The 9,911-nt window shown below is 71.2% G+C and overlaps 1 protein-coding gene across 2 annotated transcripts; it reads left to right on the forward strand.

The window, feature by feature from the left end:
• Positions 1 to 751: 751 nt before the first annotated feature.
• On the forward strand, positions 752 to 9,673 carry LIMK1 (LIM domain kinase 1). Of its 2 annotated transcripts, XM_040533117.1 has the most exons (16): positions 752 to 847; positions 3,292 to 3,388; positions 4,930 to 5,068; positions 5,241 to 5,350; positions 5,437 to 5,643; positions 6,189 to 6,294; positions 6,374 to 6,558; positions 6,655 to 6,838; positions 7,035 to 7,121; positions 7,361 to 7,492; positions 7,583 to 7,642; positions 7,750 to 7,815; positions 7,917 to 8,073; positions 8,179 to 8,234; positions 8,321 to 8,478; positions 8,591 to 9,673. In XM_040533117.1, the coding sequence occupies exons 1-16, from the start codon at positions 790 to 792 to the stop codon at positions 8,775 to 8,777; spliced, it is 1,989 nt and encodes a 662-aa protein (XP_040389051.1). In that variant the 5' UTR covers positions 752 to 789; the 3' UTR covers positions 8,778 to 9,673. The 2 variants fall into 2 exon arrangements, with proteins under 2 accessions (XP_040389051.1, XP_040389053.1); XM_040533119.1 differs by lacking the exons at positions 752 to 847; positions 3,292 to 3,388 and adding an exon at positions 3,643 to 3,801.
• Positions 9,674 to 9,911: the final 238 nt, after the last annotated feature.

Consider the following 9,911-nt stretch of genomic DNA (forward strand, 5'->3'; position numbering starts at 1 on the left):
CTGGGAACCCGAGGGGGTGGCACATGGGAACAGCCTGGGGACCCAGGGGAAATCCTTGCCTTGACCCATGGTGACAGACCAGCGACCCAGAGGGACATCCGTGCCCTGTCTGAGTGGCAGCCTGGGCACCAGGGGGACACCCATGCCCCGCCCCACGGTGACACCTCGGACACCAGGGGACACCCACACCCTGCCTCACGATGACATCCTGGACAGCAGGGGGACCCCCAGGCCCTTCCCCACAGTGACACCCAGACACCAGGGGACACCCATGCCTGGCCCCACGGTGACACCCCGGGCACCAGGGGGACACCCGCTGCCTGCCCCCCCGGACACCCGGGGGACACCCGGGGACGCCTATGCCCTGCCTCAGGGTGACATCCTGAACACCAGGGGGTGACACCCCGGGCACCAGGGGGACACCCACACCCTGCCCCCGGACACCCGGACACCCCCCGCCGGGCCCCGCGCTGACACCCGCCCCCCCCTCCCCGTCCCCCCGCCGCCCCCCGGCGCGCCGCGCTCCCCCCGCCCCTCCCGGCCCCGCCCCGCGCTCTGCCCGCAGGCCCCGCCCCCAGCCCCGCCCCTTCCCCAAGCCCCGCCCCTCCCCGCCCCCGCGCCGGCGCCCTGCGCCCCCGGCCCGTCCCCTCCCGCCGGTGCCGCCGGAGCCGCAGCCGCAGCCGGAGCCGCAGCGGCGGGGCCGGGGCCGGGCCGGGGCCGGGGCCGGGGCCGGGGCGCGGGGCGGCGGGGCCGGGCCGGGCCTGGCGCGGCGCGGTGCGGCGGGGCCGCATGAGGTTGATGCTGCTGTGCTGCACCTGGAGGGACGAGCCCATGGGGGAGGAGGAAGGTGCGTGACCCCGGCCCCGCCTGACTCAGCGCTTCCGCCGGCCTCCGCCGCCCACGCCCCCCCCCCCCCGGCCCGGCGCTGCCCCCCGCCCCGGGACCCGGACCGAGCCGGCCCCCCCCGCGGCCCGCATCCGGCCCGCGGCCCGCCCCCGGCCCCCTGCGTTCCCGCATCGCCCCCCCCCCGTCCTCCTCCCGCACCCCCACATCTCCCCTTGCACCCCTCCCTGCGCCCCCCCCGCCAGCCGGTGTCTCCCCCAAATCTTCCCCCGCGTGCTCCGTGCAGCCCGCACGCCTCCTGCACCCCTGCATCTCCCCCTTCGTCCCCCATCACAGCCTGCAGCCCTACATCTGCACCCCCATCTGCCCCCATACATTCTCCCTGCACCCCGATCTCTCCCCCCACACCCACGTGCAGGCTGCACCCCCACATCTCCCCCTGCTTCCCCCCCGCACCCCCAATCCACAGTCCGGCCTGTGTCCCTCCAGCACCCCTGCATCCTGCATGCACCCCGTTTCTAGTCTGTGCTCCCCTGCGCCCCCACATTCTCCTTCTGCACCCCCGTATCTCCCCCTGCACCCCCACATCCCCTACTGCAGCCCTACCCTGCCTGCACCCCTTCTGCACCCCCATGTCCCCCATGCACCCCCATCAGCCCCCTCCAGCCTGACTCCCCCCTGCACCCCATGACCCCCTGCACTCCCGTCTCCCCCCTCACCCCCCACCCAGCCCGCATCCTTCCCTGCACCCCGACATCCCAGCTGCGCCTCACATCCGCTCTGAAGCCCCTGGACTCCTCGCGCCCCCATCAGACCCGCTGCCCCTGTGCCTCTGCAGCCCTCCCCGTACCGCACCTCCCTGCCCTGAGCCCCGTGCCCCCCCACTGCGCCCCACGCCACCCTGCAGACCCCCATCCTCCCCTGTCCCTGCGCCCTGCTCCATCCTGCACCCTTCCCCTGCATCCCTTCCAATGCCGTCATCTTCCTCATCGCCCTTTGCATCCCTGCGTGCATCCCGTGATGCTCCTGCACCCTGGCTGCCCCGTGCCCCAGCACCCTCTGTACACCCCCTGCATCCTCCTGCACCCATCCTGCGCCCCTGGGGCCTCTGCAGGCAGCCCGCTCCCCGTCCTGCAGCCCCGCGCTGCTCCTGCGCCCGTCCATCCCGCGTCCCTGCACCCCTCTGCATCCCTGCGTGCACCTGCATCCCCCAGCACCCATCCTGCACGCCTGTATCCCTCTGCATGTAACTTGGATCCACTGCACCCCTTCCATCCTGCACACCTTCAGCTCCCTCCACACCCCTTTCACCCCCGCTCACCTCTCTCTCTGCACCCATCCAGCACCCCGTCTTCCCCCTTGCATCCTCCAGCGCCCGTCCTGCATCCCTCTGTATCCCTGCAAGCATCTTCTGTTCCTTGCATCCTGCAGCCCTTCATCCTTTTGCAGACTCCCCTTGTCCCCCCCCCCTTCATCCCCTCCTGCACCCACCCAGCACACCTTTGCCCCGTTTTTCCCCTCTGCACGCCTCATTCACCCCTTCATCCCCCTGGCACCGTCCTGCACCCCAGCGTGTGCCCCCACATCCTTCCCCACTCGTGCCCCCCTGCCTGCCCAACATGAGCACTCAGGCACCCCCTCTGTCCCTGCTCTGTGCACCCCAAACATCTGTCCCGCAGCTGCGTCCTGCTGGGCCCCCCAGTCTCCCCACATCCCCCTGACCACTGGGCACCCTGACATCACCCCACCCCTTCCTCCCTGCACCCCTCTGCTGCCCAAAGCCTCCCCCATCCCCTTGCACCAGGCACCCCCGCACCCCCTGCGTCCCCATCCTACCCAGTGTCCCTTGTGGGGACCCCCACATCCCCCCTGGATCCCCCCACCCCGGGGTCACCCCTCCTGCCCCACCGGCATCCCCTGCCTGCCCCACACCCTCTCCCCAACTCCTGCTCCCCTTTGTCCCCCTTCCCCGTCGCCCTGTGCCCCTCCATGTCCCTGATGCCCTGCCAGCCCCATGGGGCCTGTGTCCCGATGTCCCCATGCGTCCCCTGCACCACCAGCCCCTGGTGCCACCCAGCACCCCGGGGACGTGCACTGGTCCCCCTGGCATTGCCTCTGGGGGGGGACCAGGGGGCAGCGTCCCAGCCAGCCCCCTGCCCAAGGGACGGGGGCTCTGGCCACGTCCTGGTGGCAGAGGTCAAACCCTGCGCCGTGCTCAGCCCTGTCCCCACATCCCCCCGTGCTGGGGACGTGAGCACGGTGACCTTGTCCCCGTTACGAAGCCCGGGGATCGATCGATCCATCGATCGGGAACTGGGGGTGGCTTCGGTCCCCGCGGGCGCAGGGGGGTGGCGCGGGCAGCCGGAGCTGCGAGCCCGTGGCGTGGCCGTGCCTGGGCTGGGGACAGCGGCAGGGTGACAGCGGCAGGATGACAGCCCTGTCCCCCAGGGAGCGACCTGCCGGTGTGTGCGAGCTGCGGCCAGGGCATCTACGACGGGCAGTACCTGCAGGCGCTGAACGCCGACTGGCACGCCGACTGCTTCAGGTGGGACCCGTGGCGGTGGCACCGGGGACACCGCCGCCCAGGTGACAGCGGGCGGCCGAGGCTCTGCCACCCGCGTGGCGTCCCGCAGGGTCCCGGCCCGGCTTCCTGCCCCCCCCCCCCCCTTCCCGCCCGGGGGCTGCGGAGGGGCCGTGGCCGCGGGCTGATGTCACTGTCACCGGCCCTCCCCGCTTCCTCTTTGTCGCGCCCTCCCCGAGCCTCGAGCAGCGGGAGCCGGCGGGAGGAGGCCGGGCCGGGGGGGGGGGCGGCCCGGACCGGGGCGGGGGGTTGGGGGGGGGGCTCGGTGGGGCAGGGCAGTGCCGGGCCGGGCCGGGCCGTGCCGTCCGGTGCCGCCCCGTGCCGAGGATGCTGGCGGCGGTGCTGAGGAAGAGCCGTGCGCTGAGCGCCGGAGCCAAGTAAGCGGGGGGGGGGGCGGGGGGGCGGGATGGGACCCGCGCTCCTCCGCGGCCCCGGGGGGGCTCCTGACACCCCCCCTCCCCCCTCCCGCCCCCCCGGTGCTCGCACCCCGAGGCTGGGGCGGACGGACGGGCGGACGGACGGACGGACAGACAGACACGGGGGCGGCCACCAGCCCCAGCGGAACCCGCGCTGCGGGGGCTGCAGCTGGATCCGGCCTCCGCCCCCCCCCCCCGCGCCCCGGGGCAGGCGGCTTTCCGGCAGCCTGCGGCCTCCCCCCTCGGCCCCGCGGCGTGCGGGGGGGACGGGCAGGGCCGGGCCGGGACCGGGGGCGGCGGCGTGGGGAAGTTGAGGCAGGGGGGGCTGCGGGCCGGCGGCGTTTGGGCCCCCCCCGGCCGGCGGTGTCCAACCCCCCCCCCCCGCGGTTGCACCCAGCGGGCGCCCCGTCGGGGCGCAGCGGGCGGCGGCAGCGCGGGGGTTAAAGGGTTAAAGGGGCGGGGCCGCCGTGGAGTCCTCGCGCGGTGACGTCACGGGGTGGGGAAATTCCGCGCCGTGACGTCACGCCGCGCTGGTGTTCCTCCTGTCCCCTCGGGGGGGGGGGCACTGCGGCATCGCCCCCCCGCACCCCCCTCCCCGCACCCCTCCGGCACCGCAACCCCCAGTGCGCCCCCCCCCCCCCCCCCCCCCCCCCCGTCCTGCCGCCTCCCGCAGGGCCCCTCCCATCCGGCCCCGGATTTTGGGGTTCCCCCCCCCCCTTTTGGCTGCGCCCCCCCCTCCCCCTCTCCCCCCCCCCCGCGCCCCATAAATAGAGGGGGCGGCCGCGCCCTGAGTCCCGTCGGGGCCGGGACCGTGAGCAGGGCCCGCGGGGCCCCGGTGGGACCGGCAGAGGGTGGGCGGCAGCTGTGCCACGGACAGACACACGGACATATGGACAGACATGGACGGACAGACAGACAAGGACACACGGACAGATGGACACACGGACACAGACACACGGACAGACACACAGACAGATGCAGACACATGGACAGACAGACACACAGCCTGTGCCGGCAGCCAGGGGAAGGGGCGCGCCGTGGGGCTGTCACCCCGCGGTGTCCCCACGCCCGTCCCCGTCCCCGCCGCAGGTGCTGTGAGTGCGGGGCGTCGCTGTCCCACCAGTACTATGAGAAGGATGGGCGGCTGTACTGCAAGAAGGACTACTGGGCGCGCTTCGGGGAGCTGTGCCACGGCTGCGCCGAGCAGATCACCAAGGGGCTCGTCATGGTAAGGCTGCGGGGGACATCGGGGGCGGCCCGCGGCGACCCTCGGCTGCGGTGACCCTCGCCCACGGCGCTCTCCGCGTGGGTCCTCGCGGCCGCCGGAGTTCCCCATTGCGCAGGGAGGAGGCCGGGGGTGGCACCCGAGGGTGCCGCGTGCTGACGGCGCCCGCCTGCAGGTGGCCGGGGAGCAGAAGTACCACCCCGAGTGCTTCAGCTGCCTCAACTGCCACACGTTCATCGGGGACGGGGACACTTACGCGCTGGTGGAGCGCTCCAAGCTGTACTGGTAGGTAGCGGCCACAGCGGGCAGGGCTGGCGGGTCCCCGTGTGCGTGTCCCCCCCGTGCCCACCCCTCTCCTCTCGGCCCCGCAGCGGGCACTGCTATTACCAGATGGTGGTGACGCCAGTCATCGAGCAGATCCTGCCCGACTCGCCGGGCTCCCGCATCCCACACACCGTCACCCTCGTCTCCATCCCCGCCTGCTCCGACGGCAAGCGCGGCTTCTCCGTCTCCATCGACCAGCACTGTGGCACCCAGGGCTGCGGCGCCGAGCACTCGCGCACCGTCCGTGTCCGAGAGTGCGTAGCCCCGTCACCGCGGCGCTGTGTCACCCCCTCACTCCCGGGGGTTGGGTCCCTTCGGCCGGTGGGAGCTGCCCGCTGCAGAGCCTTGTTGGGGTGGGAGGGTGAAGGACGGATGTGACTGTGTGGTCCCGTCTGTGCGGGGTGGGGACGGTGGTGGCATGTCCCTGTCAGCTGGGGTGGCTTGTGGAGGCTGTGCTGGCCTGTCCCCAGCCATCAGGGTGGTGTGGGGCAGCGTGCTGGTATTCACCCATCTGCCAGCAGGGCTGTGGGTGCCACATCAGCGTGTCCCCATGTGCTCGGGGTGACCTCGGGATACCATGTCAGTGTGTCCCCCTTGGGGTGACCTGTGGGTGCCATGTCAGTGTGTCCCCATGTGCTCAGGGTGACCTGTGGGCACCGTGCCACAAGGGGTGACCAACAGGTCCACTCAGCGTGTCCCCAGCAAGCAGGGGTTGACCTCTGGGTGCATGCCTGCGTGTCCCCAGCCAGCAGGGACACAGCCATAGGGGCTGACTCCCTGCCGCACGCTGGCCCTGCAGGGTGGACCCGGACTGCATCAGCCCTGACATGAAGAACTCCATCCACGTGGGTGACCGCATCCTGGAGATCAACGGCACGCCCATTGGCCACGTGCCGCTGGACGAGGTACGCTGCCCCCGCGCCCCCCAGCGCGGCCGTCCCGCGGGGTGCCCCTGTGCCACCCCCGTGTCCTCTGCGCCCCCAGATCGACCTGCTGATCCAGGAGACCAGCCGCCTGCTCCAGCTGACCATCGAGCATGACCCCCACGAGCCCCTGGCCCGCGAGTCGGCGCTGGCGTGCAGCCCCCTCCCCGACCTGCGCAGCCCCCTGTGCTCCCCGGCCCCCACGCCCTGCGGGGAGCTCGGTGCCATGCGCCAGCGCACTGTCATGTAAGGCCACCGTGCGTCCCCATCCCATGATCCATCCCCAGCCGTGCTAACACCAGGGTGACCCCGCATCCGTCCGTCCGTCTGTCCATCCCGCAGGAGGAGCTGCAGCACGGACAAGTCGCCAGGCTCCAGCTCGGTGGGCTCGCCCGCCTCCCAGCGCAAGGACATCGGCCGCTCCGAGTCGCTGCGCGTCGTCTCCCGCGCCCACCGCATCTTCCGCCCCTCCGACCTGATCCACGGCGAGGTGCTGGGCAAGGGCTGCTTCGGCCAGGCCATCAAGGTGTGTCACCGAGGGGGGGACACCGGTGGCGCCCTTCCCAAGCAGAGAGCCCCTGCCGGCTGTGGGCAGCCACCGGTGTCATGAGCTTGGTGGTCTCATCTCCCCCGGCCCTGCTGGGGGGGGAGGATGTGGGCGATGCGTCCTGGGGGTGTCCCCGGAGGTGGGAGCCGGCAGCTCAGCGCCTGCCCTCTGCCAGGTGACGCACAGGGAGACGGGCGAGGTGATGGTCATGAAGGAGCTGATCCGCTTCGACGAGGAGACGCAGAGGACCTTCCTCAAAGAGGTGAGCGGCACGCGGCTCCCTGAGCGGGGAGACAAGGGACGGGGCTGTCCTTCCCCATGCCGGTGTGGGGCGTGGGACACAGCGCAGGGGTGGTGCTGTGACGGGGCTGGGAGGGGGTGTGGGGATGGCCGGGCAGCTCCATGCCCATTCAATCGAGGGCAGTTAGCACAGGGTCTGCCTGGGGAGCACTGGGGTGTCCCGGGGGGGCGCGGTGTGCCTGACGGGTGCCGCACCCCCAGGTGAAGGTGATGCGCTGCCTGGAGCACCCCAATGTGCTGAAGTTCATCGGGGTGCTCTACAAGGAGAAGAGGCTCAACTTCATCACCGAGTACATCAAGGGGGGCACCTTGCGGGGCCTCATCAAGAGCATGGTGAGTGCTGGGGGGAGCAGGTCGGGGGGCAGCTCCGTGCCCCCACCCCGCGGCAGGGCAGGACCCCTCCCTGCTTCCCTTTTCCCGCAGGACAGCCACTACCCCTGGAGCCAGCGGGTCAGCTTCGCCAAGGACATCGCCGCCGGCATGGTGAGCAGCCCCTGGGGACGGTGCCACTGGAGGGGTGGCTCTGTGGGATGGGTGCGGGTGGGGGTTGGGTGCTCCCCCCACCTGCCCTCATCCTGTCCTTCTCCCAGGCCTACCTCCACTCCATGAACATCATCCACCGCGACCTCAACTCCCACAACTGCCTGGTGCGGGAGGTAAGGCTCACCGTGGCTGTGCCACCAGCCTGGCCGAGGGGCTCGGCCCCAGGCGGCCCCGTGGGGCTGGCCCCACGCCTCACCCTCCTCCTTCCACCCAGAACAAGAGCGTGGTGGTGGCTGATTTCGGGCTGGCGCGGCTCATGGTGGATGAGAAGAGCCAGCCCGAGCATCTCAAGAACCTGAAGAAGCCGGACCGCAAGAAGCGCTACACGGTGGTGGGCAACCCGTACTGGATGGCCCCCGAGATGATCAACGGTGAGCGATGCGGGGGCACGGGAACGGTTGGGGCTTGTCCCCAGGAAGGGGACACCTGGGGACAGACAGGACGTGCAGTGTGACCTGACTCATCCCTCCCTGCAGGGAGGAGCTATGATGAGAAGGTGGACATCTTCTCCTTCGGCATCGTCCTCTGCGAGGTGAGTGCTGCTGCCCCCGTGCTGTCCCCAGTGCCACCACGCTGTCCCCACTGGAGCCCATCTCTCCTCCCTCGCTCCCTCCCCAGATCATCGGCCGGGTCAGCGCCGACCCCGACTACCTGCCCCGCACCACCGACTTTGGCCTCAATGTCCGGGGCTTCCTGGACCGCTACTGCCCCCCCGCCTGCCCCCCCAGCTTCTTCCCCATCGCCGTCTGCTGCTGTGACCTGGACCCCGAGAAGCGGTGAGTGCTGGTGCCCTGCGTCCTGCTCGGGGACATCTGGGTGCTCGTGTGGACGGGGGGGCTGCCGGCACGGGGGTGGCACACCATGTGCCACATGTCCCTCTCTCCTCAGGCCATCCTTCGGCAAGCTGGAGCAGTGGCTGGAAACCCTGCGCATGCACCTGGACATCCACCTGCCGCTGAGCTCGCAGCTGGAGCAGCTCACCCGAGCCTTTTGGGAGACGCACCGGAGGGGCGAGGGGGGGCTGCCCCCCCACCCTGAGCTCCCCGACAGAGCCCCCCACCTGCACCCCGTCTAAGCTGCTGAGATGGGAGCCGCAGCCAGCATCTCCTTTGGCCCGGGGCCGGCCCCGGAGCCACCCTCGTGTTCCCTGTGCTCGCGCCCCGTCCCTGGGAGCTGGCTCTCCCCGGGCAGCACAGCCTGCACGGCCCCCCGTACATAGCCCCGGCCCCCCAGGAGCGAGGGGCAGGGGGGACATCCCCCCCTCCGCTCACTTGGTGACCACACGGCCCCCCGCTTTGCACGCCCGGGGGCTCCCCTGTCCCACACCCGTGTCCTCGCGGAGGTGCCTTGGGTTTCCGTGAACTTGCACTGCAACACAGTAGGGGCGTCCCTGTTCCTCCATGAGTGGTGGGGGGCACGGTCCCTGTCCGCCCCCCCTTCCACTGTCGGGCATCCTCGTAGCGATGCCCCGGCTGTCCCCACTGACGCTGCTCCCGCCCCGTCCCTGCGGGCACAGCGAGCGGTACCTGCAGCGTGGGGACGGGCACGCGGCGCTCCCCACGTCTCCGCAGAGCTCCCCCCGTCCCCGCCGCCTGCGCTGTGCCGTGACCACCACGTCCCCGGGGGGCCCCTGGGCTGAGCCAGGTCTCGGTGCAGCTGTGGGCGCGGGGACGTCTCAATCCCCTCGAGGGCCAACACGAGGGGGCCGCTCCGTGCGGTGCTTTTCATGCTCTTTATTCAGGTTCATTTTCTGTAAGATATTTAAAGAGAAGAGTTTGTATTATTTTTTCATACGACGTAGTTTGCCATTTGTCACTGCCTCAGTTCTGCTTTACCGAAGGATGAAACTGTGAAGCCTCTCCGCGCACTTTGCCCGGGAAGTCAAACGCGACGTCCTCTCCGGAGGTGGGAAGGGAACTCAAACTGTGATGTACCCCGGCCCTCGGTCAATAAATCCTTCCCCGCTCGCTGCCCGGCCTGCTTGGGACTCGCTCGCTTGCACAGGGGCTGCCCCTGCAAAGGGAGGGCCCTCCGCCTGCCCCCCAGGACCCCTGAGCCATGTTTCCCTGTCCCCCCATGCCCCAGGGCTGGCCATGCACTGCCCCTGCTCTTCCCAGCACCGAGCTCCACGTGCGGCGCGAGGCGAGGTGGCCACGCACGGTCCAGCGCACGCAGCGGTGGCCCCCGTGTGTCCCTGCGTCCTCGCTGC

Source organism: Cygnus olor, chromosome 20 (genome assembly GCF_009769625.2).
Source record: "Cygnus olor isolate bCygOlo1 chromosome 20, bCygOlo1.pri.v2, whole genome shotgun sequence".
In the NCBI taxonomy this organism is placed as follows: domain Eukaryota; kingdom Metazoa; phylum Chordata; class Aves; order Anseriformes; family Anatidae; genus Cygnus; species Cygnus olor.

What these genes read in the sequence shown, in the direction of transcription:
- LIMK1 (XM_040533117.1), top strand. Translation starts at nt 790, where the DNA reads ATGAGGTTGATGCTGCTGTGCTGCACCTGGAGGGACGAGCCCATGGGG. An exon ending in TCACCAAGGGGCTCGTCATG is followed by an intron (nt 5,069 to 5,240) that starts GTAAGGCTGCGG and finishes GCCCGCCTGCAG; the next exon opens with GTGGCCGGGGAGCAGAAGTA. An exon ending in GAGCGCTCCAAGCTGTACTG is followed by an intron (nt 5,351 to 5,436) that starts GTAGGTAGCGGC and finishes TCGGCCCCGCAG; the next exon opens with CGGGCACTGCTATTACCAGA.